General features: G+C 36.8%; 3 protein-coding genes and 1 non-coding gene across 8 annotated transcripts; 3 read left to right on the forward strand and 1 right to left on the reverse strand.

The window, feature by feature from the left end:
• Positions 1-1,802: 1,802 nt before the first annotated feature.
• Positions 1,803-7,194, forward strand: LOC108989969 (heterogeneous nuclear ribonucleoprotein Q). 4 transcript variants are annotated; one of them, XM_018963759.2, is made up of 12 exons: positions 1,803-2,252; positions 3,069-3,643; positions 3,733-3,822; positions 3,923-4,162; positions 4,722-4,943; positions 5,050-5,341; positions 5,428-5,750; positions 5,876-5,985; positions 6,089-6,192; positions 6,292-6,368; positions 6,463-6,562; positions 6,750-7,194. In XM_018963759.2, the coding sequence occupies exons 1-11, from the start codon at positions 2,012-2,014 to the stop codon at positions 6,559-6,561; spliced, it is 2,373 nt and encodes a 790-aa protein (XP_018819304.1). In that variant the 5' UTR covers positions 1,803-2,011; the 3' UTR covers position 6,562; positions 6,750-7,194. The 4 variants fall into 4 exon arrangements, with proteins under 4 accessions (XP_018819304.1, XP_018819308.1, XP_035546003.1 ...); XM_018963763.2 differs by having other exon boundaries at positions 3,072-3,643; XM_035690110.1 differs by having other exon boundaries at positions 1,813-2,252; positions 6,819-7,194.
• Positions 7,195-10,915: 3,721 nt separating this feature from the next.
• Positions 10,916-15,873, forward strand: LOC108989980. 2 transcript variants are annotated; one of them, XM_035690341.1, is made up of 5 exons: positions 10,916-11,513; positions 12,466-12,564; positions 13,500-13,544; positions 14,204-14,341; positions 15,225-15,873. In XM_035690341.1, exons 1-5 carry the CDS (start codon positions 11,124-11,126, stop codon positions 15,567-15,569), a joined length of 1,017 nt encoding a protein of 338 aa, XP_035546234.1. In that variant the 5' UTR covers positions 10,916-11,123; the 3' UTR covers positions 15,570-15,873. The 2 variants fall into 2 exon arrangements, with proteins under 2 accessions (XP_035546234.1, XP_035546235.1); XM_035690342.1 differs by having other exon boundaries at positions 10,975-11,513; positions 14,249-14,341; positions 15,225-15,861.
• A 949-nt stretch (positions 15,874-16,822) lies between these two features.
• Positions 16,823-16,894, forward strand: TRNAW-CCA. The gene has a single exon. It is a non-coding gene; the product is annotated as a tRNA-Trp (tRNA).
• Positions 16,895-18,065: 1,171 nt separating this feature from the next.
• On the reverse strand, positions 18,066-19,924 carry LOC108989991 (trihelix transcription factor ASIL2). The gene has a single exon (XM_018963795.2). The coding sequence runs from the start codon at positions 19,546-19,548 to the stop codon at positions 18,463-18,465; it is 1,086 nt and encodes a 361-aa protein (XP_018819340.1). The 5' UTR covers positions 19,549-19,924; the 3' UTR covers positions 18,066-18,462.
• Between the last annotated feature and the right edge of the window lie 1,273 nt (positions 19,925-21,197).

Below are 21,197 nucleotides of genomic sequence, written 5' to 3' on the forward strand. Positions count from 1 at the left end.
AAAATTGTAATGATAAGTTGAGATGAATTGAGCGAAGCATAAATCATCGGCTTTGAATAATGCCACGTGCCATATTTATTTTTCTACTTTTATCACATTTTTTTTTTTATATAAAATGTAACATAATTATCTTACTTTTATTCCATGAAGACGAGGTGATGTTATCCATCAACCTCTTAATTTATTTATTAGAAAGTAAATGATCATCGTAAAATAGAGATATATGTACAATTCTTTTTATAACTATTTATACAACCATATTTTAAAAGAAAAATACTAATGGAGTTCTTCAAATTTACTAGTCAATCTTATTGCTCATGCATTTTTTTATTTATTTATTTTGTTCTTAATGATTAAGAATGTTAAAAAAAATACTTTAAAAAAATTAAAAAAAAAAGAACAAATTTATAACTAGCGGTATGACAGGGTTTACCGCTGGGGCCCGCTAGCACCATCCATTTAAAATGATGATATTTATGTAAAATAATATTAATTTTGTAAGTTAATTTTTAAAAATACCTCTCATTTAATACATTTTTTCGATGGGAAGTATCACGTTTATAAAAAGTGGGAGGAAATTACGAGAATAATATAGAAATTAATGTTACATACAGTCGTAGAAGGTATAAGTATCGTATAATTATTTTGAAAAAGAATGGTATTTATTATTAAAAATTTAATTTTTTTATGTAAATTTTATATTAATTTATTTTTAAAAAAAATTGCACAATACTTGCAAGCTCATTACAAAGAAAAATTTTAGAAATAAGCTTCACACCCTGCACACCATTTAAAAATATATGGTTTTACTTTTTTACTCTCATATTTTATATTGAATTGAAGTATAAAATATAAGAATAAAAAAGTAAAATCATAGATTTTTATGTAGCATAACTCCATTACAAATATCGTTTTTTTTTTTTGGAGAGTATCACGTTTATAAGGTGAGAGGAAATTACGTTTATAAAACATAGCATTACTATTTCAAATAGTAGACAAGTGAAGATTTCGAATAGCCGCTCAAAGAGTACTCTCATTGGATTAGTTAAAAGTTAAATTTATTGAAGATTTGGCTATTAAACCATAAAATATGATCACATTGGAATATCAAAATTCTAAATAATTAGAATTTAACTATAATCACTTCTAAAATTATTTCTAAATTTGAAAGAAACTATTCATTCATCAAATACATTTTATATTAATTATTTCTCTCTCCCTTTTATATCAATTATTTATCTTCCTTTTAAATGACAATTGAAAAAATATAATTAGAATATGATTACTAATTAATATATAATATTATGAATAGTAAAATATGATAAAATATAATCAATTCATAATTAAGAAAATTAAAATATTTTTAAAATTATTAATTACTCGTTACTATATAATGAATAAATGAATAATTTAATGTGGAGATTTGATATGAATAGTCAAAGTCAAATTCATCTTATATTATTTTATTATCATATAATGAAAAAATGACTATTCTAATATGAAGACTTATGTAAATAGAATAGTTAAAAGTTAAATTCATCTTATATTTGTAAAAAATGTATTTTAATTTGAGATAATCCAATGAGAGTGCTCTATTATGAATAAACGTTTATATTGTTGATTTGGATAGTGAGATGAGATGATTTTAGATTAAAAAGAATAAAAAAAAATATTATTATTATTTTAAAATTTTAAAAAATTGAATTAAAATTTAAAAATATTGAATTATTTATTATATTTTATATAAAAATTTAAAGAAATTATAATAACGAAATTAGATGGTCCGAGAGATTTTTCAGTCCAAACGGTCCGTACTTTTCCAGGCTTTCCCATTGGTTAGGGTCGCATGTCTCTCTCGTAGGGTTCCATTCCGACTTTCAATTTAGGGATCAGCTGTGTCTTTTGTCTATTTCTATTCGTAATCTGTTCAATATTTGGCTTTCCTTGAGTTCTCACCCAGCTCTATTAGGGTTTCAAAAGTATCATTTATATTCGTCTTAACTGTGAAACAATGCCTCCACGGGTGGCGAAGAGGGGCGCGGCATCGGCGGGGCAGAAGAGAACGCCGAGAGCTAGTAGAGGGACTTCGAAGGCCCAGACTCAGCTGCCGGAGGCCCCGGTAGAAGATCCAGTGAAGGTCGAGGATGTTTCGACTCCGGTCGTGGAGGAAGTCAAGATCGTGGAAAAGCCAGTTGTGCTGGATCTCGAACAGGAGGCGAAACCGGATGCGAACGGGTCGGGTCCCATGAAAAGTAAGTTTCTTTTGGGCCATCGAATTGGATATGGAAATTTGTATTACAATTATTATGCATTCCTTTCGTGTGTCCGGTGGACTTGCTGGACTTGTTCACAGATTTTGCGTTTCTCTATGGGGTCATAGAAAAAAAAATTGCTCCAGATTCTATACTCGTTTTCCCTGTTTGCGTATAGTTTTTTTATTTAAAAATTGTCTTGGTAAGAGAAATTTCTGTAACTTTATGTCTGGATTTTACGTATGTTTTTTTTTTTAGTTTTTTGGACTCGATTTAGTTGTGATAGTATTTGTGAATAGATGAATTGGGAGGGTGGGCAATTTGTTGCATCTCGTATTTATTTGGTGTAAATTTCTCGTTTGTCTATAGCCCTTTTGAAGCTTTTAACAATAAGGTAAAACTTGGTTAATTTACGAAAGAGAGAATGACAGAGCAGAAAGGCTCTCAATGAGAATGGTTCAGTTGGAGCTTGTGGTGTTTTATCCATTTTCATGGTAAGGAGCTGATTTTTTTTTTTTTTTAATCCTGATGGTCCATTTACTCATGTAGCGTGTTTGATCAGCAATTAGTGACTACGAAGAGATCATGTGCTATTATTTTCCTTGTTCTTGAGATTCTTGTTCTTGTGGGGGCCTAGGATAACAGTTTTTTTTTGGATAAGTTGGGGCCTAGGATAACAGTTGGATGGCTATAATCGTATAAATACCATGTAGGATGAGCAATCTTTGTGGGTTATGTTATTTTTGCTTTATGAGTTTCCTTGCACTTATTTTTCTTGCCTATTTGACTGGGTTGGATACCCTTATTTCATGACAGTAGAAGAGGAGGTGAAGGAGTCTGTAGATGATTATGAGAAAGATGAAAGGTTGGAACTGGAGGATAATGACCCTGAATATGAACCCGAAGAATATGGTGGGGTTGATTATGATGAGAAGGGAATAGAACAAGAGGATGTTCAGGAGGTGGGAGATGATGGGGAAGAAGAACATGAGGAGGATGTTGGTGAAGAAGAAGAAGAAGAAGGAGAAGGAGAAGGAGAGGGTGATATGATTGAGGAGGAAGATGTTCATGAAGAACTTACAGGCGAAGAGGATGGTGAGCATGCTGGCGAGGAGCAAGAGCATGCTACACTGGTTGATGCAGATGAAGAGGAGCACCATGAAGTTGTGAAAGAGAGGCGCAAACGTAAAGAGTTTGAAGTGTTTGTTGGTGGCTTGGACAAGGATGCAACTGAGGAGGATCTTAGGAAAGTTTTTGGTGCAATTGGTGAGGTTACTGAAGTCAGGCTGATGATGAATCCTCAGACTAAGAAGAATAAGGGTTTTGCATTCTTGCGTTTTGCAACTGTGGAGCAAGCAAAACGAGCTGTTACTGAGCTCAAACACCCGATGGTAAATTTTTTTAATCTTCTTGTAGTTTGAAATAGGAACTTATGTCTTCTCCTTGTAAATTGTATTTATGTTAATGATTGCAATTCCAGATTAATGGGAAACAGTGTGGTGTTAGTCCAAGTCAAGACAGCGACACCCTTTTCGTGGGTAACATATGCAAGACATGGACAAAAGAAGCCGTAAGTATATTCTTTAGCAGGAGTTGCTAAACGCTTTCTTTTGAAAAAAAAAGAAGAGTTGCTACATGCCTGATTGTTTGGTTATAAATTTTGGTTACAGTTGAAAGAGAAGTTGAAACATTATGGGGTCGAGAATGTTGAGGATTTGACATTGGTTGAAGATAGCAACAATGAGGGAATGAATCGGGGGTTTGCTTTTTTGGAATTTTCATCTCATTCAGATGCGATGGACGCCTTTAAGCATCTTCAGAAGAGAGATGTGGTGTTTGGAGTTGATAGGCCTGCAAAGGTTTCTTTTGCAGATTCCTTCATTGACCCGGGTGATGAAATTATGGCACAGGTAATCATTTGGGTCTAACTTTCTGCATTCTATTAGGGTGATTGCAGCTCCTGCAGATTGGCTGTATTTAAGATTTTGTTGTTACTCATGGATGCCGGGTTAAGCTTTTAGGGATGCTAGTAACATTGTGGCTTGGGTAATTGGAACTTATAATTGTCTCTTGGAATGGATTTTGGATATTGGCTTCAATCTATTCTATCATCACAGAATCTATTTTTTAGTAAGTACATTATCTTTTGGACAAAGTTGTGTGAAGTTCTCTAAACTTGCATTTTGAGGACCTTTTCTGGGTTTTCTAGTATTTGTTAAATCTAGACTCGGTATGTGTACTTTGGCAATGCCTTTTGAGATTTTTAATAAAATCTTTGATTACCTGTCAAAAAAGATTATAGCCTTTGGTATTCTGCTTTTTTTTTTTTTTTTTTCGTTTGGGTAGAGATTCATTGAGAGTTCAAAACAGTTTAATAGGTATAGGAATTGCGTGATGTTGTTATACCCTTTAATTGAATGTGCTTAGCAAATATATTTGGAACTTTTGATAACCTAATTTAAGATACAGGTTAAAACTGTATTTGTGGATGGTCTGCCTGCTTCATGGGATGAGGAACGTGTTCGAGAGGTTCTTAGGAAACACGGAGAGATCGAAAAGATTGAGCTCGCCAGGAATATGCCATCTGCCAAGCGAAGGGACTTTGGTTTTGTCACATTTACCACTCATGATGCTGCAGTGACATGTGCTAAAAGCATTAACAATCAGGAGTTGGGTGAAGGAGACGGCAAGGTTAGTATTAGTTCTTAAAAGCTTTGATATTTTCAGTATTTCTCAATAATATGCCTGCTGGCATCAGTTGTGCATGGCTTGTATGATAGTTATGATCACATTTCAGGCTAAAGTTAGGGCCAGATTGTCAAGACCGCTTCAGAGAGGCAGAGGAAAGCATGTTGGTCGTGGAGATTTCCGATCTAGTCGTGGGGCTGGACGAGTTGCGAGGAGTTCATGGATTCGTCCATCACTGCATACTCTGCCTGTACATGGAGTGAGAAGATTTGGAAGTCGTGTCCCACCAGCCAGCATGAAAAGACCTGGTGGTTTGAGAGATAGACGCCATGTTCTGTCCATGCCAACAAGAGGCAGGCCCTTGGCTCCTCCAGTTAGGCCCTATGACAGGAGAGCACCTGGTATGGTTAATTTCTTGAATCTCAGGGCTGCAGGCCCCCCCTTTTGCATGTATGAATAAATATATTGATTTGCGCTTTCTGGACAGTTCCTTCATACCCGAAAAGTAGCTTGAGGAGGGAATATAGTCGGCGTGATGAGCTTCCTCCTCCAAGGAGCAGAGCTGCTGCATATTATGGTCCTAGGGCCATCCCAGAGAGACAGCAATCATATAGAGATGACTACACTGTGCGTGGTCCGGGTTACTCTGATCTTCCTAGAACTACATCACGCCCAGCAGCAAGGAGAGCTTATGTGGATGATGGCTATGGCCAAAGGTTTGAAAGAGCTGCTCCTCCTCCAAGTTACCATGAGGGACGTGCCCGTGATTATGACTCCATTTCTGGGTCAAAGCGTCCATATGCTGCACTGGTTAGTATTTTTGATTATATAGTCTTGTTACAATGCTAAATTTTAATATCATATTAAGTTTTATTACTTCTTTCATATTTGAACAATTTTTTACTTGTATTTGATACATGAATTTAAAATTCTAGGATGATGTGCCACCACGTTATGCTGATTCAGGAGTCCGCCAATCTAGGGCTCGCTTAGACTATGAATATGGGGCCAGTGCTTCTCAATATGGAGATGCTTATGGTGATAGGTACACTGTTGTTCTTTGAATTGAAAATGATTCTTTCTTCTTGTCCCCTTTTTCTGACTGATGTGTTGCCGTGTTAACCCACTTTACTGTGTTATGTTTGTAGGCTTGGAAGGTCTAATCTAGGATATGGCAGTGGCAGAACTTCTGCTTCTAGTCAGGATTCACATGGGCTTTATAGCAATCGTCAAGGCTCGAGTTATGGAGGAGGTGTGTTAAGTTGGTAGTAACCTGATTTAGCATTCACTTTTGTAATTGTTGTGCATTCGTTGTAGTGATCCTATTCTCCAATTTTGTATGTTTTCCCAGGCTCTTTCAGTGGTAGTGACATTGGTGGAGCTTACTCATCGAGTTATGGTGGTGATTATGTGTCCCGTGGAAGTGATGTATGCTTCTAACCTTCTCCAACTGAATGGCAGTGTTGACAATTAAGTCTTTTTCCATTCTGTGTATTTATTATATTTCTGGTCTGTATCATAGGTTGGCGGTAGCTCTTACTCATCAATGTACTCTGGTCGTGGTGTGGGTGGCAGCAGCAGTTACATGGGGGGAACTGGTGGTTCTGGCTCATATTATTGAGGTAAGCTTTTATACTGTTGTTATTTCCTTTGGAAAAGCACATGAGGAATTAGATAGTTTATGTGCCCAAGTACCGTTTTATTGGAAACCGACTTTTTCCCGGAAGCATGGCATCTTTTGATATTCCAAGAGGTGAGCTGCTAAAACTTCGAGCAGTGTGGTCACTAGTGAATTTGTCTATGGAACAGATCTGTCATGAAAAAGATGCTGCTCTAGGATGTGAACTAAATGAAGCTTATGCATTGTGATGCTTACAGTGGAGTGATTGTTGACAAGCCTAAGAGCCCGCATGTTGTGACAATCTTTTACAGAACAAAGAGACTCTGTTGGTTCAAGCCATCTTAGAAATCTACTGGCGTGCTAGTTTCTAAGTTGGAATTTTATGCTGTAAGGAAACCTTAAATTATTCAGAAAGGAGTACAAGAAGTGCTTAGCTGCTATATGTATGAATCACATTTTATTTTCTGTGTAGACCGCATTTGATGGACAAATGTGGAGATATGCTGCATCATCTGTTCTTCTGGACAGAAATATGATGAGATTGAGATTTCTGTATTTGGTTAAGGAATTTTTGGAAATCATCGTGCTTGAATTCGTTGGAGAAGTTTTGGCTCCTACTAGACATTTTGGTTATTTTGGATCACTTGCTCTTTTCAACCGATACAAACTTAATTGAATATGAAAGTGAGTTAACCAGCTACTTCTTGAAGGTAGTATAATTATTGAGCTTGTTTGGAATAGCCATGAAGTATGGGAATGAGGTCATAGAATTGTTGGCCTTGATTTTCTATGGTTGGCTTATAAGCTTTGGTGCTATGTCAAAAATTGACATGATTGCTACATACTTATGGGTCAGTTTGTTTTGGCCGGTTTTTGTGGACCGGGAACTGTATGGACTGGGAATGATATGGACTGGGAGTGCTAGTTCCCGACTGATTGGGTAGACTATAACCAATGAAATGTAGAAGACAAGCTTAAATGGATGCTAATTAATGGAGTGTAAATTTTTTTGTTTCAGAAATATCAACTGACCTGCTCTTGTTAATGGACTTGTCTTTTTTCCTGATTGGTATGTCTTAATGATAATACTTAGCTGAGTGAGGGATTCATTGGAAACTTGAATTTTTTGAGTTTATAATTAATGGAGAAGTTAAGGATGGAGAACTTGATTTATTGTGATTCCCATCATTCCAGAATTTTAACAATCCTGAATTGGCAGTATGATATCTGGATCATAATAGACTAGTAATGCTACACTGATGGAGAAAACTTGGGGATTTGATTACTACGCACTTCGATGAGGATTGTCCGATCAAGGGTTAAATTCTATTAATAATTTTTCCTTTATGTTTCACCTTTTCTATGGGTAGGGTAAATGTCTTCTTGATCACTCTCAGCAGTAATTGAGTCTCAAGTTTTGGTGTGATTGTTCGTTTAGGAGTTATCTTCATTAGCTATTCCTTCTCGATGGGAAGGCTGCTGTTTACATTGTGAGACTTTGGACAAAGCGAGTATTCTCTTGCTGTTTATCACTCTTTGGGTTATATACCCATTTTATTATTATCATTCTTAATTACTAAAGGCGCCGAGGGGTGTAATGCAAGGGACTTGTACAAATGGATACACCCACAGGCCACCTAGGAAGAAGAAAGAAGAAGAAATAGAGCAAGGTTTTGGGTTTTGTGCCTGTTTTTAGAAAAATCCAGATGGGTTCTCTGGGTCCCTCGAACTTGGTAATAAATGTCAGTTTTTGAACAGGAATTCTAAGAATTCATATTGTTTTGACAGAACTGATATATATCTATCTATCTCGTTTACAGTTTTGCTCTGCTCACTGGTTTTTGTTTGGCAGCAAAAGACTTTAGCCTAGGAACTCTTTTAACCTTTTAGGTGCTAGTCTTTGTTCCCAATTTGGCTATGTAAATTTTTTTTTTTTATGAACACTATGTAAAATGAAGTGATATTTGGATTGCTTGAAATTGTTTTCCTCTCTCTCTCTCTCTTTCTCTCTCTCTATGAATATTTATTTATTGCTAACGATGCTATAGGAGATGCTCCGAGATATATTGCCTCTAGAAATTTGCAGGCCTTATTTTACACTGTAAAAATCAGGTATGGAGAAATGAAAAAAACTTCATTTTTGGTAGCTTTTGCAGAACAGATAAAGCTGGTTTGTGTCCTTGGATGTGATTTCCTCCATTTTTTTTTAAGTCGTCAAGCCTCTTTCTTAATGAACTGACCCAAAATGTGGCCTTTGATCGTTTAATTTATTTAAGGTGTGTTTATTCAAAAAACTCACATAAACAGTCATAAATGTATGCTTCTATCTTTTTCACTTTAAGGCCTTCAAGTTGAATTTGATGTGATCTTTTTCCATTTGCGGTGATGCTTATTTTTGTACTTGCTGATTTATTACAAATTATCTTAATTAAAGAACTGTTCTGCTATATTCAGACGATTTTGCGTACCCCAACTGACTAGGCGCATTGTTTTATTAAAAAAACACAAAAAGAAGAAGACGAAAGCCATATGCTTTCTCGTTCCTCCCCCAAGCGTTCAACTACTCTCTTTCCACTAGCACAGTAGCAGCAACCTCACGTCTATGAGGAATAATTCCAGAAAGTCATCCAAAAAATAAAACTAAAGAATCAAAAAATAATTTCAGAAAGTCATTCATAAAAATAACCTACCGTCTCATCCCTTCCTCTATCACCCGCCACCATAGCTGAAGAAATAATGCCCTCTAAATTGACTCTCTGGCCCAATGCTCCTTTCCAATATGCCGACCACATGTTCGTGAAAAGATTCCTAACCTTCTCAGATTTGCTATCTTATTTTCACTCTTCTTGTTCGTGGTTTTGGATTTCGGGTTGTAATAATCTGATCAACAATGCAACTCTTGTTTCCGAAATCCCATCAACACCAAACCCCACCATTCCTCCTCTGCTCACGTCCTTTGTTCTTCTTGTATAAGGAAGAATTGCATTGAATTATATATAGATAGCTGTTAATTATCTTGCATCCTTAAATGAATTACAAATTGAAGTTGCTCTTCGTAAACGATGCAGTTTGGGGTGGTAATTCGTTTTTGCAAATAGTGTTAGTGTTGTGTGAAGTCATGGATATTCAACTATATAGTTCAACTTGAACTCGACCCGTTAAACTAAACAAGTTAGACATTCAAATTCTAACATGATCTATTTAAATAATGAGTCATACTGTATCATCCGTTTTGATACATTTAATAATTAATTATAAATTGGTCAACACGATACAACTTATTTCAATTCATTTCATGTAAATGAATTGAACTAACCCGCATAAACCATTAAAAAATCCAAAAAGAGAAAAAAATCATAATAATAATAATAAAAGTGTGAAAGTCAAATACAAAATAGATATTTCCCAGTTTATGGGTTTCAGATCATGCTTTCTGTTTTTTGGGTCTGTAAATTTCTAGGTTTTAATCCAAAGATAATTAGGGTTTAAGTGGCAATGTCTGTAGGAGTTTGCAAGAAGCGTGTTGGAATGGGAGAGAAGAGAACAGAATGCTACAAGACGTGTTTCAGTCAATTGGATAAGAAGAGAATGGAAGGTTCGGTTATGGGGGAAGGGGAGAGAAGGCGTGAAACTCAAAGATTAGTCCCACACCAAAACGCAAAATGCAATGTTTTTGTTTTGCCAGGTCACATTTCGTGCGCAAGGGTTGCCACAATGCTTGCATTTAGACTTTTCCATTAAAGAAAGGAGAGTACTAGATTATCCTAATGAGAACATGAACACAGATTTCATACTATGAAATATCCCTATAACTCTTCGGCCTAGGAAATGAATTATTGGGGAATCTGATCTGGTCTAGATGACAACTAATATACAGGCAAAGTTGTTTATTTAGTGAGAATATTTGCAATCGTGGAGTACGTAAGCTATATGTAATTCTTTTGAAAAAAGTGAGTAAATATAAAATTTACTTTAAAAAAAACTAAATTTTTAATAGTGTACTTCACTTTTTTTTAAAATGATTGTACAGTGTTTATGTATTCTACTATTGTATCTAGGATTACTATTATTTATTTATATATTTATTTAACGAGAGGATATTAAAGAGTTAGAAGAGTAGAGTGGATCAATAAATAATGTCATTTATGAATTTTTTGTATATATTTCCCTTCTATATATACTTTTAAATAAACAATTAAATAATAAAGTAAAATAGAACATAAAAGTTATGGACAGCTTAGAGGGAGGGAGGTTACGGACAGACAATCAACATCGAAAACGAAGCAAAGCCTAGAAAAATAAAAAGCAAAATGCACGACCAAAACAAAAAACCAAAAATACAAAGCATTTAATTAAGAACTTGCTAATTGGGACTATAGTGGAATGGAAGGAATAATATGTGAGTTGGACGTATCTTCTCATTGCGTCATTATGACAGCTCCGCACAGTATCTGACGAAGTTCTTTATTCCATCTCATCAAAATCCCAGAATCCACAATCGAGAGAGAAGGAATTATAAGAGAAACCATTTCTGGGTTTGACATCTACGTCCACAAACTCCAATGGGTCGCAGACAAACTGATTCAGAACTCGGCCGTTGTGCACTTCTGCTTCTTTTCTTGATGGGGACAATCTCCTGTTGCATGGTCTATGTTTGTCTGTCCCTGGTCTTTAACAAGCCAAATACCGTTTCCACTATTTCTTCTTCTTCTTCTTCAGAGGTGTTTGAAAACGAAGGTCAAGAGGGAGGAGAGGCAGAGTGTTGCAGAGGTATCGAGCATTTGGAACTTTGGGGTGACGCTGTCAAATGGGGCTCCGAGTTCAAGTTCAATTCTTCGGAGGAGTGTTGCATGGCCTGTAAACGTATGTGTAGGGGTGAGGATGGACCTTGTTTGTGCGATTCCTGGGTGTTTTGTGGGAATAAGGAGGCTTGTGGTCCTAGATTTGGTGAGGTATTGTTTCTCTTTGACGTTCAATTTTATATTCGGTTTGATGAAATCTGATACTTGATCTGGGTTGGTTCATGTTGCATTGGGCAATCTTCATGTGATGTTGCACAATATCTTGATAAATTGTTATATATGAATTATTTATAAGAAGAGGCAACGTCCTGAATACTGGGAAATCTTTTCAGATGATAGCTTGTTTCATGATTGACCTACATGCAATACCATAATGTGAGCCCAGTTTGTCACCATTTTTTCTTCCTAGTGGATGTTTAAACCAAGGCAATGAAAAAGTAAATTTAGAGTGTCAGGAAATCTATTCCTAATGGCACTACCACATTTCCAAATACATAGTTTTCGCTCTGCTTATTCTTAACTCTGCCTGACAAGACATCTGATTTCTGTAAAACATTTCATACCACTCCCATTTTAGTGTTGATACCCAGGCAGAATCTGATTGCCAACATGCAATGTGCCTGGCTGTTGTCAATGTCTTGAAAAATTGTTTTCAGCTTCTCCTTCCTGAACTCAATATACTCACAGAGAGGATTTTTGAAAATGGACCTTGTTAATGCCAAAAATCGCACAACAGGCTGGAACAGGAAAAGAGTCATCCCCGGCTCATGATGATGATTCGTGGAGCCCAGCATTGATATTCAAGACAGTTGCAAATTCTAGAAATTGGATGGAAAAAACATATGTAGAAACTAGATAAAAGAATTTTAGTCGTGTAATTGATCAGTTGGCTTGAAGTCTGATCGACCTGACCCTTAGCATTGGTAACATGCATGAGAGGGGCATAGTTTTGTGCTGGACTTTGAGGCGTTGTAATGAATAAAGTTAGAAATTATAATTATAGCTCTTATGAATATAATAGACATATCTGGTTATATACATGCATCAAGAGACTTCAACAAGCCTGATTCTCAGATCTTTGTCTTCACGTTCTTGCTCTTAGTGCTGGTTGAAGAAACAGAAAGATACATTGGATCCAAATCGGCGAGACTCAGGGGATCAAGTCATGTGGACTTCTGGGCTTATCTTTGGAAAAGGAAATGTACGTTATTTTGTGAACATCATTTAAATTGTTATTACGGTGTCTGAGATTTTACATTATTGCAGATCAACATAACTTGATACATATAGTCCTCGCAGATTACTTTTGATGACATGGATCTGGGCTCATTTCATGTACAGTTACTGGTTGATGAACATATATTTTTAAAAAAAATTGATTGATTCTTATCAGGGAAAGGAAAAAAAATGGTAATTCAGCATTTAGAGGTTATCAGAAAGAAATGAAAGGAAAAAAAAATTAGTTACTATATTCTTCAGGAGTAATAGAGCAGGTATTGACTTTCACTTTTTTTTTTTTTTTGAGATTATATTTTTTGGCTCCATCAAACAGGCAGAAACATCCCCGATTTCAACATGATGATGATTGTTTCAAAGATAATTTTTGTTTATAAAGCTTTTTATCAAAGCCATCCTTGGTTTCTTATATCAAAACAAGACGCTCAGTTTTGTTTATTTTGAAATTTACTCTGGCCTTGTATTGAGCCACAGTTTGTAGCTGAGAACCCATCATTAACTACTTAGGAAAACTTAGATGCCTGATAATTGACCATATCGAGGAGCTCTTCATCTCTGATTATGAATTCAAGAAATCTAGGAATTATCTTATTTTTCATAATTTTAGCAAGAAGATTAATAGTTGTTGCATACACACTTCTCTATTTTCATATCATCAATTAGTTATCCTTTTACATGACTTGACAAGCAATGTCATTATTTCACCTGTAAAAATATTAGATTGCTCTATCCACAACTAATTCTTCAATTTTATGGTGTTTGAACAAGTCTGTAACTTTTTTTTACCTATAAAAAAAAAAAGTCTTTAACTTTTTATTAATGTTCATATTAGCCGGTGTAGTGAACCCTCAATCATTTTTCTTTCCTCATATATAATTTCTCTTTCATTTTTCCTCGTAGGATATTGTTGGCTTGAAAACTGGATATGGGATTATTCACATAAAAGTAAGTGCCATCTATTCTAGTTAAGGTTCCTGGGTATTTTTGTACGGTCCTCCACATGGGTAGTGTTATTATATAGCCAATGTTAATTATACATGCAAGTTCATTGAATGAGTTTCTGTTTCTTAATTGTACTCTATTGCTTCAACACAATGTGCCTCTTAATTTTTAATGTCGAATCATGGTGATCAACGCTGTGTAGTATGGTTTTAATATTATTTTAAACTTCAGATTATATGACACGATATTTTTTGTTTGGGTCAACATTGATCTGATCACAACAATTTTAAGCAGATTTTGTTATCATTGTTAATGCTACCAGATAATGTCCACAATAGCGTATTTTTTCCCTCTTCTCCTTGCTATGTTTCTTTACTGTGCTCTTTTATTGCGGGCAGCTGCTCTGACGACTTCAATATTTATATTATTTGAGCACCCTCCATTTGCCTAAAAGACTGGGAAAATAAAGAGGGTGCAACCTTGTAAATGTTTGGCTCCCAATTTCTGTGCAATCTAGAGTTTTTTTTCCTTTATGTTGCCACCTTGATGACAAACAGGAGCTAAACTTTCTGTGTTGGAAGTACTTTGATCTGTTTCTTCAATGTTAAACAAATACTACTTCCTCCAACTTTTCAAGTTTATATTGATCTTGATTTCTGCAGCTATTCCCTGATTGTGCCCCACATTCTGTTTCTTATATACTTGAGCTGTTAGCATTGAACCATTGTGTGGGTTGCAAATTTTATCGTGCGGAAAGCCGAGGAAGATCTTGGGATTCACAAGGAAATCACATAGAAAATGTAAGATTTTACATTTGATATGCCAATCATCACAGGCTGCTTTATGGTGCTTGCCAACTGATAATAGTTCAACATCTGTTTTCCCACTTCCAATTTTATCTTAAATATGAAATAATTTTGAATGAGATTATGTTAGCACAGACTAAGAAATTTTGATGGAGAGAACTATAACAGATATTTTGTCTATTTTGGTCCTCTCTCTCACCCACCCACACAGTTGCACGCAAGGGGTTGTGCTACCCCAGATCTAATGTACTTACATGACTGTTGATTGCCCTGGAACTGACAGTCATCATGAGAGAAATTGGGACCGTCTTTCGTCAAAGTGAAGGTTTTAATGAAACTAAAACCCCTTCATCTTAAGTATGGTTCATATATAAAGGGGCAGTACTCTAGTAGACGCGTCAGACGTACCTATCATAAAATCTATTTTCTTATTAGAATTTAAATGTAGTAATTGAGTTAAAAGCTAGATGTTCTTCATAAAGTAACTAAAAAACCCGCCCTGCTCTTTCTATGTTCATTTATTTCAGTGCTATCTAATGGCTTTAAACTTTTGAACCTCCTAGATGCTGAATTTTCTCACACAAACCCAGCTTTGTTATTCTGTGAATTGTTAAGCCTGAGTTTTATTGTATGAAATGAGTAATAATCTAGCCTTGACAAATATAATTCCTTTATGGAATATATGTTTGAGGCTCCAAACCTTTGACCGCAATGGATTCTTGTGTGAACTATCTTGTTCTTTGTAGAATGATTGTGAAAGATAATTGCTTTAAAAAGAGCACTAATTTCAGCAGATTTATCATTTCTATTAAAATTGTATTTTCTTCTAGTATGTTTCATTTTCATACTAAAAGAGCTTCTTATGTGAGCTATCTAGGCTCCTTTTGGCCCTCCCTTTGCTGTAGTTCAAGGTACACTTGAAGCCTATGGGACCATATTTGAGGATATTCCAAGGGAAGCATGCCCCTCCATAAGAAGAGGATCAGTTGGATGGGTTGGTTCTGGTCCCGAATTTTTTATCAGCCTAGCCAACCACAATGAGTGGAGAAAAGCATATACTGTGTTCGGTTCTGTTCTTCCCGAAGATATGGAAATGGTGGAGAAAATTGTACGTCTTCCTACCAAACCTGAGGTTTGGAGTAACATTAATGTCTCTGTCTTGGAGAAACCTGTTGCCTTTCGTTTTCAAAGAATCAAGACAAGTCTTGAAACTCAAATTTGAAGCAGACATGGATGGAGATTCAAGTGGGTCATAGACATTTGTTCACTATGGTTGGGAAGAATCAAGTCATGGACACTGAAATTCCCAGATTTCAAGGCTGTGATTAAAGGGAAACTTCTCTGTAGTTCTACAGTAGATTTTTAACTATTATTAGCCATTAAATTTTTACATAGAAATAAAAAGGAGTCATTTTGGACCCTAATGGAGCTTGTGATCTGTAACCGTGTTATGAACCTTACGGAAATGTTTGACAAACAGGACCTAAACTTCATCAATTTAACAATTAGGGGTGTAATCGGTTCAATTTGGTCTGGTTTTAAACAAATTTTGGGACTAAACTCGTATATACCGGTTTTGCATTTTCAAGAACTGATTGCACCGGTTACCCTACTAAATCAGTACTTACAGTTTTACTAGTTCCGGTCCGGTTTGGTCCCCTTTTTCGATTTTTAATACATATTAAATCTCTATTCTCTTATACTTATATATATATATATATTAATATATATAAATATTAGTAATTCACTAATATTATTAGTATATAGTAATACTATTGGTATAGTACTATTACTATATGTCAGTGATAATATAGTAATTAATATACTAATGTAGATTAGTAATACTCTTATATTTTTTAAAATGAATATTTGAGAATTTATTAAGCCATAAAATGTAATTAATATATATTTTATATTTAAAACATATGATCAAATAAATGTTCATATTTAATATTAAAATTTTATATTATAAATTATAATATAGCATTATTTCATATATAATTATAATTTATAATAATTATAAATAATATAAAAGATATTATAAATAATATTAAAAATTAATTATAAATATATAAATAGCTAACTAGTCTGGTCCTAAAAAATATAAAATCGAGACCAGACCGATTATGACTAGTTTTTAAAATAAAAGAACCGGTCCCAAACCGAATCAAACCGGTTTTCCGATTTATTTTTATAGCCCTATTAACAACGTAAAACATAAAATAATAAGCAACTATAATAACTTACACAATGAAGAATAATTGAACCCGAAACCTATTTTTAACTTCTAAAGTTTGTAGCATCGGCAGACAATAATCTCAGTGGAATATAAAATTTATTTACGCATTACAAATAATTATCAAGGAATATTTTCCTGGGTGAGAGTCCCAAGAACACAAATCGAGCAATTCTGAAGGTACTAGCTGATTAAAGACACATAGTTAAATAAAATCTAAAGCACTTTAAACTTTCAAGGGATCCGTGGCGCAATGGTAGCGCGTCTGACTCCAGATCAGAAGGTTGCGTGTTCGATTCACGTCGGGTTCAATTCCCCTCGGATCTTATTATTTTTCTCAAACCCACTTTTTCAATAAATATATAAAACATCGCATTCGAATGCTAATTGGAACCTCATTTATATCTCACGGAATCACGCACTTTCCTTCGTTTCTAAATTACCTTTTTTTTTTTCTTTTTTTCTTTTTGGATTACCCATAAAGGGTTTGAGTAACATCACTAAAGAATAAAGAATCAAAGATGCTGAACTTTTGTGGGATCACACTTTTCCTTTTCTGCAGACATCACGCAGCAAATATATAAAGATTGAAAGGTTTGATCGCCAAAGCAGAGTGTGCCCAACTCTTGACAGACATTACCAAACGCCATAATCCCAATCAAGCTACCGGTTCGGTTGTGACAACTGAGCCACCACAACACTATAGATTCACTTCCCTCACTGTGAATAGGACCATATGATTTCTGGCAATGATATGTAAGATCTCTGAGGTCCAACAAGATGTACAACATAAGCATTGGACCCGTTTGGATAAAGATGTGAGATTTTTATCACATCTCATTTCATCTCATCTAATCCAATTTTAATTAATAATCTCACTACTATTCACAAACAATCTGAACTCATCTTACTATCCAAATGGGCCCTCAATGTTCAAATCCAGGTCCTGGTGTCTGTAGAAATCAACTGCAGAATCACGTGGCTGGAATTGAAACTAGTCAAGGAGACATTTGGTGGGAAACATGGTATTTACAATCAACACAAGGTAAGAAACCATCTGGCCTCCATCGCCCAAGAGAACCCTTTTTTTTCAGGGGGCAAAAACCATTTCTGAAAGCAAAAAGAACTTGATTATGTCCAGCTGTATTAAGATAAGCAAGAACTTAATTACATTCCTAACACACATTCAGACATGGAATCCTTACAACAGCAATTGAAATCCCAGAAAACTACTGTCAAAATGTTCTGGAATCACATAAATGTGTGTGTCGGCGCGAGTTTGGGATAATCTCTACCCACTTCACAATCTTTCTTCTTCGAGCAGAGCACTTAGACAGATGACATTCGGCATTGATACTTTATGAATTGCTATCTAATCTCCCAAGTGTGATCAACTGAAACAAAACATACTAATACTACCACCAACATAACCAAATACCCCAGAGAAGAAAAGCACATTGGTAGTGAAGTTAGATATGCAGATGACATTGGTAAAGATACACTATTCATCAGAAAAACTATTGTCACTAAGCTTTGAATCAAAAACTCAAAGAGTCGTCAAGTGCAATTACAGAATATTAAAGCTACCTTTTTCCAGTGAAAATCAAGCTACAACTAGTTAAATCCCACGTCGTTCTACTCTCTCTTAGAAAAGCGACAAAACCCAGATTAGACAGAGACAACTAAACTAGCAAACTCACATAAGCTCAGTCACTTGGCCTCTAGAGCAAGCTCCATCAATGTCCAATGTCAAACCCACTCACCAAATCTCAGTTGCACAAAAAGTTCACGGGCAAACACCCTTCTTTTTGCTGTTTTGTTGGGGGGAGTGGGAATAGCAAGGCCAAGAAACCCACAAATTCCAATTACCAGGGTCAATCTAAGACTCTGGAGAGGGCATTCTCTTTGGCTTCTTCTTCTTCTCCGAGACGGCCTTCGCAAACGCCTCCACAATCCGCTGCTGCGACTCCAAGATCATCTCGGTCCGCTTCATCTCCATCTCCATCCTCATTGCCTCGATTTCCCTCGCCATCTCCATCTTCATCTGCTCCATCCTCACAAACCCATCCCCCAGTACCTGTATCGCCGACACAATCTCTGTCAACGGGTCCCTCTCCCTCTTACCCGAGCCTGCCGACTTCGCCGAATTACATTCCCTCAAAACCCTAGCGCCGAAAATACCACCAGAATTTGAACTAGGGTTAGGGTACGGGGTCGAATTAGGGTTGGAGTTATACTTGTGCTCAGCCTTGCCGAAATATTTCGATCCGGCCTGCGCTATACTGACCCCGGTCGGGATTCTAATCCGGAACCCACTTCCTCCACTACCACCATCGCCGTTATCACCACCAGTCCCATTGTTTCTGTACAATTTACTCATGTGCCTCATATTGGGACCTCCTCCATTCTTGAATTCTTCATACAAATCTTGATCTTCATCATCGTCGGCGTCTATGTCGTCGTTGTCGTTATCGCTATCGGACAAGTTGGCGCGTTTCTTGGAGGAGGGGCCCTTCTCCATGGCATCCATACGCTTGAAATGGACCCAGGAGGAGGTGAAGCGAGAGACGGGCATGGAGCGGGCGCGCTGGAGCTCAGTGCGGTAGCGCTTGCGTAGCTTCTCCATCTTGTGGCGGCACTGGACTGCGGTCTTGGGAGGGGAGGCCGCTGGGCACCGTTGGGCCACGGCATCGGCGACCTCCTGCCAGTGGGTGGCCTTAAGGTTACCGCGGCGGAGCGAGTACCACTTGTCACGGTACGAGTCAATCAAAGCCATCGTCTCGTCATGAGACCAGCAGGGAGGAGGGAGGCGTCGGGAAGCGGTGGTGGTGGTGGTGGTGGGGGGTTGGGAATCGAGTTGCGGATCGGGTGGAGCAGGTAGAGAGAGCGGGAGAGGCATGGCGGTGGGTGGGCCCGGAGGAGTGGTGATGTCAGACGTGGGTGGTGGTGAGGATGAGGAAGCCATGGCGGAGGAATAGGTAAAAAGGAGGCACTTTTCTCGGTCTAACGGAGAAAGGGAAGCACCGGTTAATAAGGGTAGAAAACAGCGGTGGTGGAGGAGGCAGAGATTGAGAAATCAGAGAGGGGTGAAGGATAAGGAGGGCGGCGAAGAAAAGCAAGAGGGAAAATAAGAGAAGAGGGAGAAAAGGATGGGGTGGAGGAGGTGGAGTAAGGTGGAGTTTGGTGATACATGATTTGGTGTGCGGCTGATTTTGAGATGTATCTAAGATGTGAGGAGTGGAGGCCACCGCTTAGGTGGAGGGGGGTTGAAGGGGGGAGGGTGATAGGCTGCGCACCCGTTCCCAACAACAAGTCATTTAGGTCCCCCCCCCACCCCTCCCTCCCTCCCTCCCTCCCTCCCTCCATTCTTTCCTCTTGACTTGGGCCACTACGCACCCATCATCATCAATTCATCACATTCCATCATCTCCTTCTCAACAGTGAAACATCTTAGCCACCGCCTCTTCTGGGCGTGGGTGTGGGTGTGGGCGGCTGTTAATTTCCTCTTTTTTTTTTTTTTTAAGTGGTGATTGGTTCCCATTTCTATTTTTATTTTGGGTGCTTGGATGTAGTGTTTTGTTTTTGGTTTTTTGGGTGTGATTGCGTGTTGAGTTTGACTGAAAAGGGGGGGGACAAGAGGTGGTGGGGGGAATTGTATTTATTGGTGTGTTAGGGGTGAGAGAGAGAGAAGGAGGAGTAGGGGCAGGAATGGAGGGAGGACGTGAAAGCAACTTTTATTTCTGGTGGTGGGGGAGGAATGGGTTTTGCGTTTGCGTATTCCAAGGGGCAATCCGAGTCTAAAGTCCATCAATTCACATGGCTTGGTACAGTAAAAGAAAGGAAGGAATTACCCCAAAAGTGAAAGCCAGACTTCAATCTGATTTGCTTTGGAATTTGGTTAAAGTTTTGTTAGTTTGAAGTTCAAACCAACTCTACTCTAACTAGGGGCAGTTGTGGTTTGGCTCTCACTTCGGGTGAGCTGTCTGCCAAGACAACTGAGAATTAGGGGTGTAACCGGTCCGGTCCGGTCCGGTTTTAGATAAAATTTAGGACCGAACCGGTATGTACCGATTTTATATTTTTCAAAACCGATTACGCACCGGTTACCCTCCTAAACCGGTACTTCCGGTTTTACCGGTTTCCGGTCCGGTCCGGTCCGGTTTTCCGGTTTTTTAAAAATATAAATTTCACAATTTGTCATTAAAAATTTGTTTATAAAAAAAAAAAAAATTGATTTAAAAAAAACTGTTTTATACTTTTATTAATATATTAGACTATATAATAGTATTAATATTAGACTATTGGTATAGTTATAAGTTATATATTAGTATTAGTTATAAACTTTTAGTGATTTAGTATTAACATTTTATGTAATAATTTATAAATTATAATAAGAAATTATTTCATATATGAATATATATGTTATATATAAAATTTCACATAAAAATTTATAATTATACATTATATATAAAACTTATATATATTAATATTTAATATATATAAAATATTTTGTATAAAACTTATATATAAAAATATTATTTTATATTTTTTTTAATCAACCGGTCCGGTCCGGTCCAAAAAATTCAGGAACCGGAACCGGACCGGAACCGGCCG

The sequence above is a fragment of the Juglans regia genome, chromosome 5 (assembly GCF_001411555.2).
Source record: "Juglans regia cultivar Chandler chromosome 5, Walnut 2.0, whole genome shotgun sequence".
NCBI lineage: Eukaryota > Viridiplantae > Streptophyta > Magnoliopsida > Fagales > Juglandaceae > Juglans > Juglans regia.

Excerpts from the sequence above, each read along its gene's own strand:
- LOC108989969 (XM_018963759.2), top strand. The coding sequence starts at position 2,012 with ATGCCTCCACGGGTGGCGAAGAGGGGCGCGGCATCGGCGGGGCAGAAG. Across the intron at positions 2,253-3,068 it reads CGGGTCGGGTCCCATGAAAA|TAGAAGAGGAGGTGAAGGAG; the intron begins GTAAGTTTCTTT and ends ATTTCATGACAG. Across the intron at positions 5,342-5,427 it reads CTATGACAGGAGAGCACCTG|TTCCTTCATACCCGAAAAGT; the intron begins GTATGGTTAATT and ends CTTTCTGGACAG.
- LOC108989980 (XM_035690341.1), top strand. The coding sequence starts at position 11,124 with ATGGGTCGCAGACAAACTGATTCAGAACTCGGCCGTTGTGCACTTCTG. Across the intron at positions 12,565-13,499 it reads TTATCTTTGGAAAAGGAAAT|GATATTGTTGGCTTGAAAAC; the intron begins GTACGTTATTTT and ends TTTTCCTCGTAG. Across the intron at positions 14,342-15,224 it reads AAGGAAATCACATAGAAAAT|GCTCCTTTTGGCCCTCCCTT; the intron begins GTAAGATTTTAC and ends TGAGCTATCTAG.
- LOC108989991 (XM_018963795.2), bottom strand. The coding sequence starts at position 19,548 with ATGGCTTCCTCATCCTCACCACCACCCACGTCTGACATCACCACTCCT.